The following is a 21,231-nucleotide window of genomic DNA, read 5'->3' on the forward strand; positions in this document are numbered from 1 at the left end:
CTGGGATTACAGGCGTGAGCCACCGCACCCGGCCAATCCCTCTTTTCTTAACCATGTTACCTCATCCTTTCTAAGCCTTATTTTCCTCATTGGTGTAACAAGGAAAATATTTAATCCACTGGGTTGTTGGAAGGATTTGATGAGATTCATAAGTGGAGAAACCCCAGCACAATGCCCAGCACTTAGCTATTGTGAGCAACTCAGTGGTCTCAGCTCAGTGGCTGAGCATGGTGGCTCATGAATGTAATCCCAGCACTCTGGGAGGCCGAGGTGGGTGGATCGCTTGAGCCCAGGAGTTTGGACCAGCCTGTGCAACATGGCGAAACCCTGTCTCTGCAAAAAGTATAAAAAATTAGCCAGGCGTGGTAGCATGCCCCTGTAGTCTGAGCTACTCAGGAGGCTGAGATGAAAGAATCGCTTGAGCCTGGGAGGTCGAGACTGCAGTGAGCTGAGATGGCACCACTCTGCATTCCAGCCTGGGCGACAGAGTGAGACCCTGTCTCAAAAATAAATAAATAAATAAAAATAAAGATTCTTTTTGTGTGCCAGTGTACCAATATGTTCTAAAGCTTTGAAAGACTAAATTATTACTCTGTAGTGCTGTCTACTGTCTTCAACTAATTATTCTGCCTTGGTAAAGTTACCAAGGCACTCTGTCAATCTTCTATAACCTAGAGCAAACGCATCTCATCTCCCTTTGAGAAAAACCATGAGTTTGTGTTGTATAATAAAAGATCTTGTTGCATTGGGGCATCAAGTTATGGAAGCTGGGGTTCAGGTGCTGAGGTGTTCACTCAGAAGGCACATTGCACTTTTTATATTTATGTCTTAGGTGGGAATGTTTAAAGTCCACCCTGAGATCCCAGAATCCATGTCTGCAGAGGCCAAGGCATTTATCCTGAAATGTTTTGAACCAGACCCTGACAAGAGAGCCTGTGCTAACGACTTGCTTGTTGATGAGTTTTTAAAAGTTTCAAGCAAAAAGAAAAAGACACAACCTAAGCTTTCAGGTATGTGATTGCATTGAAGAGGATATAGTCTGAGTCCCTAAATCCTAAGCTTTTAAGTTGGAAGAATTTTCCGGAAGTAAACTAACCTGTTTACAGATATCACTGGAAATTGGTGTAAATATTAGCACAGTGTCCTCAGGCATTTGGTTGCAGCATCAGGGAGCTGTGTTCCATCAATTTCACGAATGCTGGGACCTCATACATAGTAGTCTTCAATGACACAGTTAGTAGGTAGTTAGTATGTCAGCATCTATGTCACTCTAGCATTGTGGATACTAAGGTTCAAGTGTAAGAGGGGTTAAATTTAGCCTTTTGGAGCTGAAACCCCAGATTACCACAAATGGGCCTACGGAGCCATTATAGAGCTGTTGAATTTCCAAGCTCTGTAGGTAATAGGTTCTTTTAATTTTAGGCAGTAGAAAATACCTATTGTCTCTTAGGGCATATACTTCTGAATAATTACACCCCCAAAAAAAGGAAAGAAGGAAAAAGAAAGAGAACAAAGATTGCCAGCTATAAATAAAACAGCAGTGTAAAAATATAAGTACATTGTATTTTTGCAATAATTGTCTATAACTCAGAAAAAAAAAACAAGCAAAGGTTCCAATTGTTCTTGGCATTTTTTTGGTGTTTATATTGGATGAGAATGGGCAGATTGAATGTTTGGAAAGGACATTGATCCCATTTCAGGCATTCACTTTTTGTTGATTTCTCAGTTTAACAACAAACCCAGCACGTGCTTATTCATGGCTGTTTGCTTTTCTTTCCACAGCTCTTTCAGCTGGATCAAATGGTGAGTTTGTTTTTACTTTGCCCATTGAGCTGAGACCTAGTGTCTCGTGTGATAAACTCCAGAATTCCCATCAAGTAGCCTCATCCTCTGCTCCCAGCTTACATTGGTGGGGGTTGGGGGAGTACTGTAAGGATGTGTGCAGCTGCAAGCCTACCTGGGTTGTTCATTTGGAAACCCCTCATCTTTCTCTTTCATGAGCGGGGGTGGCTTAAATTTTTTCTCCCTAAAAGCAAGATAGTAACTGTGTTTTTGACATCTTCAATTTGAGTGAAGTAAATGCTTCCTTATCTAGGAGCCAGTTGACTACCCAATGTGTTTTTTGTGGAAAATATCAATGCCGGATACCTTCCTCTATCATCTTTGGGGTGATACATTGTATTTTTAGTGGTCAGGAGTTATTGTGCCTTTGTTTTCTAACGTTGGCGTTTGTGGATCATAACTAGGAAGGTAGAGAAGGTAGATTTTCCCAAGGAAGATCCATTAAAGCATTTCCAAGAATAGTAAAGAACATGGGGCTGGGTGTGGTGGTTCACTCCTATAATCTCATCACTTTGGGAGGCTGAGGTGGGTGGATTGCTTGAGCTCAGGAATTCGATACCAGCCTGGGCAATATGGTGAGACCCCATCTCTACTAAAAATACAAAAAAATAGCTGGGTGTGGTGGTGCATGCCTATGGTCCCAGCTACTCAGGAGGCTGAGGTGGGAAGATCGCTTGAGCCTGGTGCAGTGGAGGTTGCAGTGAGCTGTGATTATACCATTGCACTCCAGCCTGGGTGACAGAGCGAGACCCTGTCTCAAAAAAACAAAACAAAACAAAACAAAAACGAACAGCATGGTGTTGGATTTTCCTAAGTTGGATGAGTGGTTGATCAAAGAGTTCAGGGGGCTTAATGTTCATTGTGCATAGGTTCTGCAGGCCAGGGGCAGGGGCAGGTTTTTGCAGGTTGCTCAGATGCCCCAAAGCCAATCAGTCCAGAGTAGAGGCCTGTTAATTGGGGTTTCCTGGGTACAGCCTCTCTACTTTTTCTTCTTCCGTGTCTTCCATTCTGAGAATCTGAGGAAACTCAGAAGAGGAAAGGCACATCCTTGTACCTCTTTTCTCCACAGACAGCCTGGGCTCCGGAAGGCAGCCTTGCATTGTCACAAAGTCAGCCGTGCAGCACTTGGCAACCTTCTGACCAGCCTGCTTCTGGTATCCTAAAATGGACACTGACTTCAGAATTACACAGAAGTGGGTTCTGATCCCACTGACCCACTTTCTAAATATGGGACATGCACATTTCTTCTGTCATTCTTTGCTGGTAACATTACCTACTTCACAGATTTGGTTCTGAGAATAAAATAAAATAATATCCTAAAAGAGCCTTGGAGCTGTGCCCGGAAGTTTAGTCCATGATTGTTTTATCCCTTCCACATGGCTTGGTTTTTGTTCGCAGGAAATAGGTTCCCATCACACACACGCATTTAGCTTCTGTGAACTCAACTATACACACTTGGCAAGAGCGTGCATATGCGCGCGCGCGAGAGAGAGAGAGAGAGAGAGAGATCATTTAAGTGGACAGTTCTGCCCATGTCTTCTCAGTGACTATGTACCTTAGAGTGAGCATGAGATGGAAGGTGTAAACCTGCTGAACTCTAGTCAGTCAGGTTCCTATTGCCCTTTCGCCCCTCATGCTCACACGTGAACTTGGGCCTAGAAAAAGGGGCAGTCCCCAATTCCCTGCATAATTAAACTGTTCAGACTCTCAGCTAAAACAATATCATTACATGGATGGTGTGCCTCCTCTCTGTCCTCCCTAGGAGAGCAGGACAGATGTGCTAACCAAATTAGGAGCTAAAATCCCTCCCTCAATTTTTTTTTTGAGATGGAGTCCCAGGCTGGAGTGCAGTGGCACAATCTCAGCTCACTGCAACCCTCTGCCTCCCAGGCTCAAGCGATCCTCCCACCTCACCCTCCTGAGTAGCTGGGACTGTAGGCGCCCACCACCACACCCAGCTAATTTTTGTATTTTTAGTAAAGACGGGGTTTCGCCATGTTGGCCAGGCTGGTCTTGAACTCCTGGCCTCAAGTGATCTACCCACCTCGGCCTCCCATAGTGCTGGGATTACATGAGCCACCATGTCTTGCTTAAAATCCCATTTGATCGTTCCCAGGTATTATAGAAAATGGCATGCCTCATGTTAATTGAAACAATGACCTATTCACTACTCTTACTCTCCTAGATGAGTGCAAGATACAGGCCTCTTCCTTCCCCAGGTAGTTCCTCTAGGCCATATATGTGTTTCTGTCCAGAGCACAGGCCCACCTCTCAAGGTTCTCTACCTCCCATAACTGCACTTGGCTTCCCCTCAAGAGGGGAGTAAGAGGGTGGTGACGATGAGACCCCCTTCCCCTTTAGAGAGAGACATGACTTGTCTCATCCTGACTGCTCTCCCATGGCCACACACAGACCCAGAGATTTAAGTAATTCACGTTAACTTAAATGTTAATTGTACAGTGATGGTGTGCACAGAAAATGTGCTAGGCCCTGAATGTATAAGGATGATAAAGACAGAATTCCTGATTTTAAAGAGCTGTTGACCTTATAGGAGAAAAACACTGGAAAAAGTCATCTCCACCATAGTGTAGTTTAGTCTGTGCAGAGGAGTCAAAAGGGAGAGACAGTGATTGAAGTCAGTCTGAGAATGCCGTTTCAAGGCAGACTTTCCAGTGAGGTGCACCTGATGAGTAAGAACAAATGTGAACTTAACAGGTGGATGGGGAGTGGAGATCCAGGTGAGGCCACTCCTCACATGAGTTAATGCCAGGATGTGTGAAACTTTACTGTGTGTTCAGGAAGCCTTGCTGACTCAGCAGCACTGGTGCTTAAAGTCAAAGGAGAGGGATGATGCTGGAGTGGGGAGCAGGCTCAGATCCCAAAGGGCTCCTTATGAAATGCTAAGGAATCAGCAAGGAGGGTTGGGGAGCCGGGGAAATTTTTTATCTGAAATAATATTATAGACCAGCACTGGACATATGATTCTGTAGTAAGAGAAATGTCCTGTACCTGCCCTGTCCAATACATCAGCCACTAGTCATATGTGGTTATTAGACACACTACACATGGCTACCATGGCTGAGGCACTGAATTTTTATTATTTAAATGTTAATTTTAATAACCATATGAGGGTAGTAGCGACCATGTTGGACAGTGAAGCTATTGATGGATCATTCCGATAGCTGTGTGAGGATGGTTTATTTAATAACATTTATTCCATAACATTTTTAACCCTCTGCTATGCACTTGGCACTAGAATATAGGCACGAGGCACTAGGAATATAGCTGTGCCTCAGTTGATCCCAGATCCTGCCTGCATGGATCTCTTGCAATGCTTGCTAAAAAGTGAGATGCCTGACCCTTCTCAGAATCTGGAGGTACAAGCTGGAATTCTGTACTTTTAAGTAAACCCAGATGATTCTTGTCATCACTGCAGTGTGAGAACCATTATTCTGTTTGGCCAGTTGGAGACTGGAGGCAGGATGGCCAGTTAGGAGACTGTGTTGTGGCCAGACTTTGTTCCTAAACTGTCTAGGAGAAGGAGAACCATAAAGATCCCTAGTGATCGTGAATAGCTGTTAGGATTTGAGGCCACCCTCACAGCAATGGAAGGGACTTAGAAAATCCCCACTTTCCCAAAGCAGGAATGTATCTAATTCCTTAAAGGTTGCACTATCTCCCTTCCATAGACGGGAGCTCCCAGCAATCTAGAGTCCATGGGGTGGCCAGTCACCCCTCCCGACTCCAGCCTACCCCGGCCTCTTGGTAAAGCTATCTCTTAGGGGTATGGGGCTCACACCCCTTCCCATCAGCCCCTGAAATAGGGCAATGAGAATCATCTCCCTAGAGAAGCACCTTTGACGTGTTCTATCCTCAGAGAGGTTCATTCAGCCTCTTTTAGACTCTTCATGGTCAACCCCATAGAGGAGGGCTCCTTAATACCTGGCAAGACATCAGCAGTAAGGCTGCCTGTGACTGGAAGTCCTGCCAGGCTCCTCTCTTGCAGCCTGGGGTCCCAGTCACTCACGTGTATGAGCTGATGTTCAAGGAACTTGTAACCTCTGTGATATCTGGAAACTGTCACCGTGCTCCCCTGGAAATATTTATAGTTGAGCTTCTTCCCATTTACAGTGATACAGAAAGGCTCTATGCATTCTCACTTGCCTGGAAATATTCATAACTTAAGAAGCTAGAAATCTCAGGCATGGATTTGATCCTATTTCCACCACAAACGTATAAAGCGACCTGTCTCAGCACCACCTGTCTTGCTGTTTCCACCCCTTACAATAGAGAAAACATTCATTGTCCTGCAGAAGGCCAATCCCCCACAGTTGAATTCTGGCTCCTGTGGAGCCCCTGTGACTCCTCCAGCTTCTGCCTCTCCCGATGAGTTCCATATACACATGCTGTAGTGTCTTCTGTCCTAAACCCATCCTTCCCCTGATCTACAAATGGCCTCACTGGCTGATACCACCACCATTTTTTTTTGCCCCCCATCCCAGCTTCCTGTCTTGAAGTACAGTGTCGCCAGATCTCCACCTCTTCCTTCCCACCCATGTAGCGTCTCTCCTTCCACATGATCACTGGGCCTGCTCTGGCCAAGGTCTAATGAGATCTCTTCAGTCAAATCCAACAAGTGCCTTTCTCAACCTACTCAACTTCTCCGTGGCTCTCGGCCTGGATGACCGTTCTCTCTTACTTTTGCCCTCTCCTGTGTGGGCTTCCATGACACCCCATTTTCTCTGTTTTCTTCCAACCTCATGGCTGCTCCTTGTCATTCTCCTTGGCTGCCTGTTCATCCCCTTCTTTTCCTCTAAATATTGGCATTCTTAAGGGCTGGGTCTATGCTGTCTTTTTATCTTTCCCCAAATTATGTCATCCTTTACTTTAAATACCATCTCCAGCCAGTAGGCTGCTGAGGTTCTATCTAGCCCAGTCTTCTGAGCTCCAGACTCATATCCAATTAGTTTTTTTTTTTTTTTTTTTTTTTTTTTAGATGGAGTCTTGCTGGAGGCTAGAGTGCAGTGGCATGATCTTGGCTCACTGCAACTTCCGCTTCCTGGGTTCAAGCAATTCTCCTGCCTCAGCCTCCTGAGTGGCCATCACTACAGGCAAACCACCATGTCAGGTTAATTTTTGTATTTTTAGTAGAGGCGGGGTTTCACCATGTTGGCCAGGTGTCTTGAACTCCCAACATCAGATGATCCACCTGCCTCAGCCTCCCAAACTGCTGGGATTACAGGCGTGAGCCACTGCGCCTGTCCCCCCGAGTTGCCTTCTTCATTTTTCAAACTGCACTGTCAAATAACACCCCTTATCCACTAAAAAGAACTTTCCTTTTTGGCCTGTATTATTTCTTATCTTAGTATATAAGTACAATACGCATCCATTCAGTTTCTTAGGCCAGAATTCTACTTTGGGGTCATTTTTGATCTTCCTTTTGACACCCTTCACTCTGGTCCATCAGCAACTCTTGCTGACTACCTGACAAATAGTAGATGATCCACAACTGTATGTTGGATGAATGAATGCATGTGCCTAACAGAGAAGGGGACTCAATCTAGAATCAGGTTCACTCATTTAAAATCAAGCAGGCCGGCTGCGGTGGCTCACACCTGTAATCTCAGCACTTTGAGAGGCTGAAGGGGGTGGATTACTTGATGTCAGGAGTTTGAGACCAGCCTGGCCAACATGGCAAAACCCTATCTCTACTAACAATACAAAAATTAGCCAGGCGTGGTGGCATACGCCTGTAATCCCAGCTACTTGGGAAAGTGAGGCAGGAAAATCACTTGGACCCAGGAGGTGGAGGTTGTAGTGAACCGAGATCATGCCACTGCACTCCAGCATGAGCAAAAGAGTGTGACTCTGTCTCAAAAATAAAAATAAAATCAAGCCAAGGAGGGAATCAGGGCTCTGCACATAGAACATGCAGAATATCTATAAGTCCCTTTATTTCCTTAATGAGCCATAGCAACAGGCACTGGGTTCCATCCTTAAGCATATACAGTTTTACCTCATTAGACCTCCTTTTAGGCAGTCAGTAGTCACAGCAATATTAAAATTCACAGGTATGACACAAGTCCTCTCATTAGTGGATAATCAAACCACATGATATGACCAAAAAGCCAAAATACAAGATAATTCAAGTCCTTACTCCCTCTCTTCTTTACATACACATGCATGTACTCCACAGGCGCACACACACACACACACATACACACACAAACACGGAAACACATGATAGCAATCCCTCATCTTGTACTGTTCTAGATAGGATTTAGTCTCTTTACGCACAAGAAACAACAATTTTGTCTTTGAAATATGAATGATGCACACCTCCATTTCTGAGTGTGGCATGCATCTTATGAAAATGGGCTGGTGAAGAAACTCACCAAGTCTCAAAGATCAGCAGTGAGTTCCACTGAAGGGCTTGTAGCCTTTCTTATAAAGAGATCGGCTACTCAGTCAAGCCAAGAGATCTTCTTCAGCTGTATTCTTCCATCAGCAACATTTAACTTTAGGGGCTTGACATCTCATAGCAGTGAAACTCTTTCTCCCAAGTAGCTGTTTTTTTCTGTTCTGAAATCTGTTTCCCCCAAATAGCAATGATGTTGACTCTAAAGTGAAGCAAGGCACACTCTAGACCTTGACTTTCCCCAGGAATGACTCAAAAGCAGTTCGGTGTTCGAGCCCCCTTTCAAACCTGTCTTCTCTCAGACAACCTTACTATTATCAGCGCGGAAGAGGTCACCCATTTCCTTTCTGCTGTAGCAGCACTGCCTAAAATATGGTCCATGAAATGCTAGGCCCATGAGCTGCTCCAGAATATTTGGAAACAATACATGCCAGGCATTTCCCCTGCCATATATCATTTGCATACTGATACTTAATTGGTCAATTCAGCAACTCTTTGTGGTTTCCTCTTGCTTCCTGCCTTCTAGTGATTCAGCTACAGAAATGTTTAAATAACAGCAGATAAGTCAACCAATTCATCCTGGGGAGACTTTCCAGTTACTGACCAGTAAGGTGGTTTCCCATGAGGTCAGCTGTTCCTGAAAGCTGTATATACTTCCGTCTTTCTCCCTACAGCTGAAACCAATGTCAGGAGTCCCCTGCTATCCTTGAGTTCGGGGCAGTTGATTCAGTTCAGCCTAAGAAGAATTAAGTAAGGAGGAGATTCCAGGCAACAGTGGATTGCCTTTTCTATAATTTTATACCTTCATTCTTTATTAAAATACTTTTGTAGCATTAGGATGTGTGTTTGATAAAGATGTTTCTGGCAAAAACTACTTTCTTTAAAACCAATGTTTGAGGAAATATAGGCAACTCCACCGTCTTATTCTCCATCCAAATGAAGAAGCTCATGTCTACTAGAAAATCATAGTATCTGAGAACCAGGACAGACCTAAGAGATCATCTAGTCCATCTGTTTCCAAAATTTGTTTTCAGTGAAGAATTCTTTTTTATATGAATCCTTAAGCAGAACTGTGATATATGACAGTCATCATATTTGCTCTGGTTTCAGGTATAACAGGATTGGAACCTGTGGTCTAGACTTACAGCATCCCCCTCACTCATCCCAACCAAGGCAGCTCCAAGATGCTAACGTAGACCCTTAAGCCCCTGAAGAACAGGCTTAAAGATTATCAATCTGACCCTGAATTTTATAAATACGAAAACTGAGACCCATAAATAGAAATAATTAATAAAAATGAGGGGATCAGACCGCTGAACCTGTTGCTTCCTTGACTGTTTTGGTACCCCAGAGATATCCCTCCCAGGGCCTGGGAGGCCCTTTCCTGGCTGCCCTGCTGTATGGGTTTTGCTGAGCAAGGGGGGCAGTCGTAACACATGACCATCCCCTTACATAGCATAATTATGCTGCTCATTGCAACAAGATATTTGACAAAGAATATAGCTCTCTTTCAGTGGGTGTTTCAGTATGTGTACATTTTTTAAAGCCTCAATTATCTTTTCCCTCCTCTCATCACAAGCAGAATATCTCAGGAGTATATCTTTGCCAGTACCTGTGCTGGTGGAGGACACCAGCAGCAGCAGTGAGTACGGCTCAGTTTCACCTGACACGGAGTTGAAAGCGGACCCCTTCTCTTTCAAAACGAGAGCCAAATCCTGCGGAGAAAGAGATGTCAAGGGAATTCGGACACTCTTTTTGGGGTAAAGACCTGACTTTATTTGGGGTGAGAGAAGTGTGTTGTTAAGTGTGTCATTTTATAAAGGAAACGGTGATGTATGCCGCATAAATTTTCTCAGCATTCCAGATGAGAATTTTGAAGATCACAGTGCTCCCCCTTCCCCTGAAGAAAAAGATTCCGGATTTTTCATGCTGAGGAAGGACAGTGAGAGGCGAGCCACCCTTCACAGGATCCTGACGGAAGACCAAGACAAAATTGTGAGAAATCTAATGGAATCTTTAGCTCAGGTAAATCCTTTCCCAGGTGCTTCATTTCCCAAAGGTTACATATTTTACCTGTGTCCTAACCACCTGCAGCTGTCACAGATGATGTGAAAGGCAGGAGGAAGCTGTAGTGCTCATGATAAACAAACCTACCCCAGGGGAAAAAAGAAAGCAAATCCTACAGTAGGGAATATATTAATATGAAAACAGGGAAATGCTTTTTTCACTGCATTTTTGAACATAAGCTATTTTTAAGTCAGAAGCAAATTTTTCACATTGATGACATTCCAGCTAGCCCCTACAAGGCTCTTTTACTCTTCATTCATTTGTTTATTCATTCCATCAATAAACACGCTTTAAGCCACATGAGTTGCTAATTCTGACAGAAGCACGAGGCTACCTGCCAGTCGCTCCTCTCAGCATCTGGGAAACATCAGTGAATACAACAGAAGCCCGGAGCTTGTGAGGTTACATTCAGATGGAGGGCGAAGGGCAATGGGAAGTAAATTGTAGTGAGTCTTCGCTTAAGGTAGTTGATAAGTCCTTGGAAACTGTAACTTAAGCAAAATTACATATAACCAAACCAGTGTTACCATAGACTAATTGATATAAACAAGAGTTAAGTTCCTATGGCATATTTCTGGTCACAAAAAAATGATCAAACTCCTAAATAAAGACTAAAACACTTCTAATATTCAACATTGAAATAAATGTGAACTCTATATTCATTTAAGAAAGATTAATAAAAACAAGATAACTATCTACCCAGTTCAGGGCCATAGGTGGCCAGAACCTATTCTGGCAGCTCAGTACCAAGCGGGCACCTGCCCTGGACAGGACACTATTCCACTGTAGGGCACATCCACATACACCCACACTTACTCACATGGACCACGCAGACACACAAATGAACCTAATGTGCACATCCTTGGGATGCAGAGGAAACCATATGTATTAGTCTGTTCTCACGCTACTAATAAAGACATACCTGAGACTGGATAATTCATAAAGGAAAGAGGTTTAATTGACTCCCAGTTCCACATGGCTGCAGAGGCCTCACAATCATGGTGGAAGGTGAATGAGGAGCAGAGTCACATCTGACATGGTGGCAGGCAAGAGAGCTTGTGCTGGGGAACTCCCATTTATAAAACCATCAGATCTCATGAGACGTATTCACTATCATGAGAACATCATAGGAAAGACCCACCCCCGTGATACAGTTACCTCCCACTGGGTCCCTCCCATGACACATGGGGATTATGGGAGCTACAATTCAAGATGAGATTTGGATGGGGACACAGCCAAACCATGTCACCAGAGTACCCAGGGAAAACCACACAGACATGGAGAAAATGTGCGGACTCCACACAGACAGTGGCCCCTACCAGGAATCAATTCTTTGTTTTCTCATCAAGGTTATAATGAGACAACATTGGGCAAACAATGTTATCTGAGGATCTGCTGTATATAATAGTTTAGAAGGCCAAATGTACTCTGAAATAAACAAAAGCTTGTCAGTGAAACTGTCATTCCTTGGTATACTAGTTTGCTAGGGCTGTGTCTTAGTCCATTTTCTGTTGCTATAATAGAATACCTGAGACTCAGTAATTTAAAAAGGAAAGAAGTTTATTTGGGCTCGTGATTCTAGAGGCTAGGCAGTCTAAGATCCAGTGGCCCATCTGCATCTGGTGAGGGCCTCGTGCTGCTTCAACTCAAGGCAGAAAGTAGAAAGGCAGCGGGGCTTGAGTGGAAAAAAGAGAGGGACAAGGAGAGCCAACTGGCTTTATGACATCTTGCTTTCCTGAGAACTAACCCAGTTTCATGAGAACTGCATTAGTCCTTTCATGAGCCTCATGACCCAAATGCCTCTTTAAAGACTCTGCCGCCTCTCAGTATCATTACATTTCAACATGAGTTTTGGCAGGACAAATCACATCCAAACCAGGGCAGGCAACCATAACAGACTATCACATACTGGGTGACTTAAACAACAGAAATGTATTTTCTCACAGTTCTGGAGGCCGAAAATCCAGGATCAAGGGGTTGGCAGGTTTGGTTTCTCCTGAGGCCTGTCTGCTTAGCTTGCAGATGGCCACCTGCTTATACACTCAAATGGTCTTTTCTGGTGCATTTGCAGCCCTGATGTCTCCTCCTCTTCTGATATGGACACCAGCAACATCAGTTCAATTGGATTAGGGCCCCACCCTTATGATTCACTTAGTCCTAATTATCCCCCTTGAGGCCCTGTCTCCAAATATATCCCATTGAGCATTAGGGCTTCAACATATGAATTTGGAGGACACAGAACCATAATACCTGGGAAAGTGTGTTCCCTGGAATTCTGTGTACAGATACAAGGAAGAATCCCCTTCCCAAATATTCACCAGGAGAAAAATGGATTTTCCTCAGCCCCAAGCTTCTTGTGGATACAACCTTCCACAGACACGGTCATCCCTGGTATGACACTTGTCATCCTCTTTTAGTTCAGTGGGTGCTGGGAACTCATCTACCTGCCTCCCTTACCGTGGCCTCCACCTGTCCTTCATGATCACTGTGGACTACTGCTCATAGCTTCTTCCCTCCGTGTGTCCTGAGGAAATAGCTGCAAGAAAGGTTGGGGCTGGAGGAGTCCAGCCAAGTTTTTAGTCTCTCAGTACAACAGTCTACCTGTTCTCATCTTTTATTGAGATATAAATGGAGCAAAGCTCTCTCTTGGCTCTTACTAAACAATCTCAGCCTGTCTCTGTCTTGAGAACCTCACTGTGCTTCTCTGCTGAACATTTTATCGCCTTTGGAATTCCCTAGCATCCATCTCTTTAGATCTCACAAAAGGAGCTGAAAGGCCATATACGTGCCAGTAGGGCCTCGGTACAAGGAGAACTGAAATGAGTGTCTTCTACACGCTCTCAAAAACCTTGACTTGGGTCCTAAAGGAAAGCTGTCTCAGGCAGTTACTCTGAGGCACAGGAAGAAGGGGCTCTAGAGTGAGGGGAAGCTGGCCTCTGAGTCAGGGCTCTAGAGTGCTCTAGAGTGAGAGCAAGCAGGCCTCTGAGTGTCATACATGCTTCGTGGCAGTGGAGACTGGAGCGGTCTCGAGCCATCACCTTTCTCTCTGGCCTTTCCTGTGGCTCACTGTGATCATTCAAGGACTGAGAACAGAAATGGGTTAACCCAAGAAGAGGAACCAAGCTGGATGGAGAGAGCAGCTGGGCAGCACTCGGAGTTCATTCATTCATTCAACAAATACTTACTGAGCATCAGTCAAAGGCCAGGCACTGTAGTATGTGCTGGGGATACCCTGGCAAACCGAACAAAAGTATCTGCATCCCCTTGAAGGTGATATTCTAGTGGAAGAAGAAAAACTATACATATATATAAAACATATAGTAATAACAGCTAACATTTTCTTTAGGCCAGGTACTATTCTTAGTATTCCACGTGTATTTGCTCATTTAATTTTCATGACAGTAGTACTATACCAGTAATTCTATTAGCATCCTCATTTTACACATGAGGAAACAGGCACAGGGGACTTGAGTAGTTTGCCAAAGTCATGCAGTCCTAAGTGATGGAGTTAGGATTTTGACCCAGGCAGTTTGGCTCCGAAGTTTTTGCTTTAACCACCACATTGCTCTGCCTTGCTGGTAGGCCTGATGGTGACAAGTGCTAGGAAAAATGTAAAGTGGGGTGAGGGGTAGGCATTGGAGGTGAAGAAGGAAAGTAAATCACCATTAGCCACTGCGGAGTGAAGGCCTCTCCTGTGGACCTTTAAGATGCTTGGTTTTAGGTCAAAAACCCATAAAATCCAGGAATTGCCTAAATCTCTAATTAACCCCAAAGAATGTGCTTTTCCAGTACAGGAAATGCCAGCTTGTTGGGGTCTATTCTTTGTCTCCCTGCTGGACCATAGTGCCATCAGGAATAGGACTGCCTTGGTCATCACTTCTATGACTGTGCTGAAATACTTAAATGTGGGAGTGGTTAGTCATATTCAATTGTTTGGTGCCTCCTAGTTTTAAAGTGCATTTGAATGTTCTCTGTAAAAGAAGAAATGAAAGAAAACCTTAAAAGCAACCATCAGAGGCCTTAGTGGACCAGCATGAAGCTACCAGTGAGTACCCGAAACTGCTGAGCAGAATCACATGCTGCATCCGTGATGGCCACATGATGGTGGGGGCCCTTCTGACTGTGCTGTTAAGGATGTTGGGAATCCTTTCCTGTGACATCAGATGGTGATTCAGTGGTAGAACAGGTCCTGACCCAGGTTGACAGCTGCTACTGCACGTCATTGGGGCAGTAGAATATAATGGTTAGGAGCTTGGGCTTAGCTTGGATTTCCCTCTGTTCGGGGCCTCGTTCCATCACTTAAAGGCTGTGCAGTTTGGGCAACTGATTTAACCTTTCAGAGCCTGAACTTCCTCATCTATAATGGAGGAGTCTACTTTATAAGGTTGCTATCAGGAGTAATGGAGATTGTGAGTGATTTAAGTCATAACAGAAAATATTCCACAACTGTTAACTGTTATTGTTATTATCAAGCAGGCTAGTTATAGTTATGTAAATATCTTTAATTTTTTCTACAATCAATCAGAAATAATTCTTGTCATTGTATTATTTCTAGATATGTATTTATATTTAAGCCTACACTTTATAACAAAACCAAATCTGGATATTGGACAGGTCCTCAAACCTTAAACCATGAAAAGCCTTGTAATCTGTAACGTCCTTCTGAAATCCACTCCTGGTTTTTGAGGAAGGAAATTTAAAAGATGAAGACTGGAGAGCACCTTTGAAGAAGACCCTGTGTATTAGGGTTCTCTAGAGGGACAGAACTAATGGAATACATATATATATACACACATAAAGGGGAGTTTATTAAGTATTAACTCACATGATCACAAGGTCCCACAATAGGCTATCTGCAGGCTGAGGAGCAAGGAGAGCCAGTCTGGTTCCAAAACTGAAGAATTTTGAGTCCAATATTTGAGGGCAGGAAGCATCTAGCACGAGAGAAAGATGTAGACTGGGAAGCTAGGTCACTCTCTCCTTTCACATTTTTCTGCCTGCTTATATTCTAGCCACACTGGCAGCTGATGAAATTGTGACCACCCAGATTAAGGGTGGGTCTGCCTTTCCCAGCCCACAAACTCAAATGTTAATCTCCTTTGGCAACACCCTCATAGACATACCCAGGATCAATACTCTGTATCCTTCGATCCAATCGAGTAGACACACTCAGTATTAACCATCACACCCTGGTACTAGGAGTGCAGGAAATGCGTACTGTCAAACCTATGCTGACACTGAGTCAGGCTCACCAGATACTGGCCAAGATGCTTGTTTTTGAAGGCACATGAATGAGTTAACATGGAGAGACAGGAGTCAGAACAGAAATAAACGATGACATAAGTAGATGAAATAGCCTGAACAGAAAACATTTCCCAGAGTAGAGCATGTTCCTTTGTAGGACAGTGGCACACACATAAAAAACCAGAAGCAACATGTTTTTCTGTTGTAAAAACAAAGTTAACGTAGAAAAAAAAGATTGTTATTTGAAGCCTGCTATTGGCAAACATGTTGCAACTGATTTTTTATTAAGGGAAGCTTCCAATTTCTGCATAACTCACATTTTTCTTCTTGAATATATTTTCGTGGTGTTATGATTTTGCCTGTGAATCTTTTCCTTGGGTGCAATTTAGTTTGTGGTAAGGAAAAAAACCAACAAAGTTTATAATGGTTCCCAGTGTGATTTTAAAATATTCCTTGAATGACAGCTTTCAAGCTTTTCAATATAATCTTATCTCATGAAAACATAAACATGAGACCGAGCTTCCAAATGAAAATATATTAAGAGAAAGAACTCAATGGTGCATTTCTTTTTTATTTTAATAGACTCCTAGAAATTATAATTTTCACAGCCCAGTTGAGGAATTTTAATTTTAATGGTACAGTAAGAAAATGTACAATATAAAATAAAAATGAGATAATAGTTTCTTAAAGTTTCTTACAGTTAAATGGGAACAAATAACATCCTACTCTGCTTCCTTAAAGCAGCAGTGTGGGCCAAGCATGGTGGCTCATGCCTATAGTCCCAGCCCTTTGAGATTACAGCACTCAGGAGGCTGAGGCAGGCAGATCACTTGAGGTCATGAGTTCAAGACCAGCCTGGCCAACATGGTAAAACCTCAGCTCTACTAAAAATCCAAAAGTTAGCCGGACATGACAGGTGCCTGTAATCCCAGCTACTTGGGAAGCTGAGGCAGGAGAATCACTTGAAGTTGGGAGGCAGAGGTTGTAGTGAGCCGAAATGGCCCCACTGCACTCCAACCTAGGCGACAAAGCAAGACTTTGTCAAAAAAAAAAAAAAAAAGAAAAGAAAAGAAAAAAAAGCAGTGTGACTTGCTCAAAGGAGAAAAGTTCCATTTGAGGTTGGGGAAAGTGGCTCACATCTATAATCCCAGCACTTTGGGAGGCCAAGGTGGGAGGATCACTTGAGCCCAGGAGTTTGAGGCCAGCCTGGGCAACTTAGCAAACCCAGTCTCTACAAAAAGTTTAAAAAAAATTATCTGGGTGTGGTGGCACGTGCCTATAGTGCCTAGCTACTCAGGAGGCTGAGGTAGGAAGAGACCTAGAACCCAGGAATTAGGGGCTGCAGTGAGCTGTGATTGTACCACGGCACTTCAGCCTGGGTGACAAAGACAAGCCTTGTCTCTTTAAAAAAACAAAAAGAAAAATTCAGTTTGAGAAAGAGCATTTGTTTGAACATTATAATATATTTTAGTGTAATAAAATAGTCCATCGGTCCATTCTTAGAAGCAATTGCCTCTTTGATGGGTAAGGAGTAGTTTCAAGAATGAAGTTTGAGATTAGCCCCTCTTGGTTGCAAGGAATTGACACACTGTAAGGACAACTGAAGTACCAAGGACATGTTATAGGTAGACACGCATAGCAATAAGGGAAGTAGACTCTTAAGGAATTCCAACCATAGTGCCTAGCCGAGTCTCACAGGCACTGAAAACAGAATATGAGCCTAAGGAACTTCAAGTCCCCAGAGTTTGCACATCTTTTCTCTGGCTTGGTTGCTGTTGACCCTCTGGGTGCGCATTTCTGTTTTTGTCCACTTCTCCTCTCCCTCCCTGATATGGTTTGGCTGTGTCCCCACCCACATCTCATCTTGAACTGTAATTCCCACAATTCCCATGTGTCATGGGAGGAACCTGGTGGGAGGTGATTGAATTATGGGGGCAGGTCTTTCCTGCGCTGTTCTTGTGATGGTGAATGAGTCTCACAAGATCTGATGGTTTTAAAAAATGGGAGTTTGCCTGCACAAGCTCTCTCTTTTTGGCTGCTGCCATCCACGTGAGAGGTGATTTGCTCCTCCTTGCCTTCTGCCATGAATGTGAGGCTTCCCCAGCCATGTGGAACTGTAAGTCCAGTTAAACCTCTTTCTTTTGTAAATTGCCCAGTCTTGGGTGTGTGTTTTCTGCAGTGTGAAAACGAACTAATACACTCCCTATTGTCTTTCTCAATTCCATTGCTTCTGCTTCTTTTCTTATAGTTGGACATATTCATGACCCTGTTTTATAATTTCTCTTTCTGGGCAGACTTTCAGGTTGAGATCCTATAGCTTATTGCTCAAATCTCTTTTTAGTTCCCAATTAAAATTTCTGAAAGAATCTTATGGCCTCAGTCTTTTTGGGCAAAGCTTTGTTATCTGACTGTATCATGGCTACTGACCAGCGTGTGGGGCAGGTACCTTTTCTCTCTGATTATTTCTTGGTGTTGGTAGGAGGATTGAAGAGGAACCATATAGTTCAAAATATGGTCTTTCCTTTGGAGACATTTGGAAGTCCAGTTCTTCTCAGAAAGGGGCGTGGGAATTGGATAGGCAGGGTAGCTCACACCTGGAATCCCAGCACTTTGGGAAGTAGTGGTAGGAGGCTCGCTTGAGCCCAGGAGTTCGAGACCAGCCTGGGAAATATAGTGAGACCTTGTCTCTACCAAAAGAAAAAAAAGCGGAGACAGGGGGTATGGGGATAGGAGTCCCATGGCAGGTATATCCGGCATATGTTGACTGAAGGATTGTTGATTTTTATTCTCAGGGGTCTGAAGAACCGAAACTAAAATGGGAACACATCACAACCCTCATTGCAAGCCTCAGAGAATTTGTGAGATCCACTGACCGAAAAATCATAGCCACCACATTGTCAAAGCTGAAACTGGAGCTGGACTTTGACAGCCATGGCATTAGCCAAGTCCAGGTGGTGCTCTTTGGTTTTCAAGATGCTGTAAGTATGATATTTTGCCAGTGTTTTCCCACACACTAATATTGGTTAGAAAAATAAGATAAAACATAAGTTCTGTTATTTTTCTTTAAAAATTCCATTGAACTCTATTCTTTTTGGATGAAAAATGAGATATTCGCCTCTCAGTGTGCTTCTAAGTATTGATTTGTTGTTTTGTGTGTTTGCATTCCCCAAATTAAAAACACATAAAACCGAATCACCATGGAAAATAACAAAATATTTCCCATGGCTGAACTTCGTTCTTATGAAATTATGTTGGGTCATTGTTTATTTTGACGACTTTAGCAACGTAACACACTTTAGTCAATGCTATATGAGAAATGCCATCTAGTGGCCATTGAGAAAAACTTAACAGTACAGATTGAAATGGTCATTGCTGAATAAAACCAGTAATTTTTTTCCAATTTTTTCTAGTTTTCATACAGAACATTTTTAACATGTTTGTTTCATAAATACCTACTCTGTCCTAGCCAGAAATATACTTTCAGAGTACAGAGCATCACTGATTAAAAAGTAAAGCACATGATCTAATGAGAGATTGCTGAGAAGTCTTCTCTCTAAAATTGAGTTGCTATGCAACACAAACTAAAGCTAGTCTTCTGTAACGGATTCAGAACCCTCTGTCTTATTCTTGGGTGAGACTTATCTGTGGAACTCAGTGCCAAAAAGCCTCAAGCAACCCCCAGAAGACCCTTAGCAAGATATGGGAGACTGAAATAAGAGGGTTCTTGATGGTGGCTGTGGTATAAATCTGGAAGTATAATTTTATTTAAATTCCAAAAATTAATTCAGCCCTAATGAGTGCATTGCTTCTATGTAGAAAGTATCTTGACAATTTTATATGCAACATCAAATGATCCCCAATTTAAAGCCAAATCAGAATCCTTCAATAACCACTAGCATTCTCTGAGACACGGCATAAGCCACTTGGTCTTTATGCTATATTGTGGACAGGGACAAGAGTCCTGACTTGATTGAGGGCATAAGAAATTAAAGCAACTGGCAAAGCCTATCACTAATATTAAATGCTAAAAGCATGCTTATGCTGCAACTAGGGAAACCCAACTGCCTGCAAATAGAGTGAAATAATTTCGCTAATTTGCACTTGCCCACACATTTGGCTTCTAGCCTAGAGGTTGGAAAGCAAGTTTGCTGTAGAATTCAGACTGAGACCTATTGGGTTGTACTCCTGGGCCTTGGTCAGACAGACACACACACATGTACACACACACACACACACACACCTGCTCTTACTCATTCACTGTCCAGGATGAGAATGAACCCAAAGTATGGGCCCTATGATGTAATTTGCTATGTAATAAAGAGCTGAAAGGAGCAGGTCATGGTTATAACAGATCCCTCTTCCACCTAATAAGAATGTAAATTCTTTTCTTTTGAGATGGAGTCTCCCTCTATTGCCTAGGCTGGAGTGCAGTGGCATGATCTCAGCTCACTGCAGCATCTGCCTCCCGGGTTCAAGCAATTCTTGTCCCTCAGCCTCCAGAGTAGCTGGGACTACAGGCGCCTGCCACCATGCCCAGCTATGTTTTGTATTTTTTAGTAGAGATTGGGTTTTGCCATGTTGGCCAGGCTGGTCTTGAACTCTGGCCTCAGGTGATCTGCCCGCCTTGGACTCCCAAAGTGCTGGGATTACAGGGCATGAGCCACTGTGTCCAGCCAGCATGTAAATTATTTAAAGAAATGAAGATACCAGGACAAACTCAGCCTAGATGGATTTTCAAGAACAAGTGGGAACCTAGCAAGGGTTCACTTCCTGTGCAACTACTACAAGGAAGTTCTCAAACTGACTCTCTTCCAAAATAGGGGATTTTGATGAAGATGGACCAAGGACAGGCATGAGCAACTGGAGCTCCAGCTCTTGGCATGGGTTTGTGACTAGGTCACCATCTCCCCAGCCGCAGTAGGGATGGTGATTAAATTTTTGGAATTTAAATAAAATTATACTTCCATAATCATACTATAGGCACTTAGAGGTATCTAACCAGAGCCCTGTTGGGGAAATAGCCTATTTTTTTTAGAGGTCTGTGTGAGCCAACAGGTGGTAGAGTTAACCCAAACTTTAAGTGAGCTTGTCTTAGTCTTACGCTAAAACCTTGTTTTTAGAAAGATAATACACATGACAAATACATACAATGGAATATTATTCAAGCTTAAAAAGGCAAGAAATTCTGACACATGCTACAACATGAATGAAGCTTAGAGATGAAGCCAAGTGAAATAAACCATTCACAAAAGGCCAAATACTGTAATTCCACTTATATGAAGGTACCTATAGTAGTGAAATTTATAAGAGACAGAAAGTAAAATGCTTGTTTGCAGGGACTGTGGGGAGGGAGAAACGGGAACGTACTGTTTAATGCGTATAGAGTTTTAGTTTTGCAAGATAAAGAATTCTGTGGATGGATGGCAGTGATGGTAGTACAATAATGTGAATGTACTTAATGCCACTGAACCGTATACTTAAAAATGCCTAAGATGGCCAGGCACGGTGGCTCCTGTCTGCAATGCCAGCACTTTGGGAGGCTGAGGCAGGAGGATTGCTTGAGCCCCAGAGGCAGAGGTTGCAGTGAGCCATGATCCCGCCACTGCACTCCACCCTGGGTGACAGAGGAAGACCCTGTCTCCAAAGCAAACGAAAAAAAA

The 21,231-nt window shown here is 43.3% G+C and overlaps 1 protein-coding gene across 1 annotated transcript in view; it reads left to right on the forward strand.

The window, feature by feature from the left end:
* Positions 1–21,231, forward strand: part of MAP3K5 (mitogen-activated protein kinase kinase kinase 5) — a 298,421-nt gene that overhangs the window by 239,781 nt on the left and 37,409 nt on the right. Inside the window, exons 20-24 of the mRNA XM_011978430.1 lie at positions 833–1,010; positions 1,783–1,803; positions 9,840–10,020; positions 10,117–10,285; positions 18,364–18,549. Of these exons, the coding sequence (XP_011833820.1) occupies positions 833–1,010; positions 1,783–1,803; positions 9,840–10,020; positions 10,117–10,285; positions 18,364–18,549 (735 nt within the window). The remainder of the gene's footprint in view (positions 1–832; positions 1,011–1,782; positions 1,804–9,839; positions 10,021–10,116; positions 10,286–18,363; positions 18,550–21,231) is intronic.

Source organism: Mandrillus leucophaeus, unplaced genomic scaffold (assembly GCF_000951045.1).
Source record: "Mandrillus leucophaeus isolate KB7577 unplaced genomic scaffold, Mleu.le_1.0 Scaffold194, whole genome shotgun sequence".
Lineage (NCBI taxonomy): Eukaryota > Metazoa > Chordata > Mammalia > Primates > Cercopithecidae > Mandrillus > Mandrillus leucophaeus.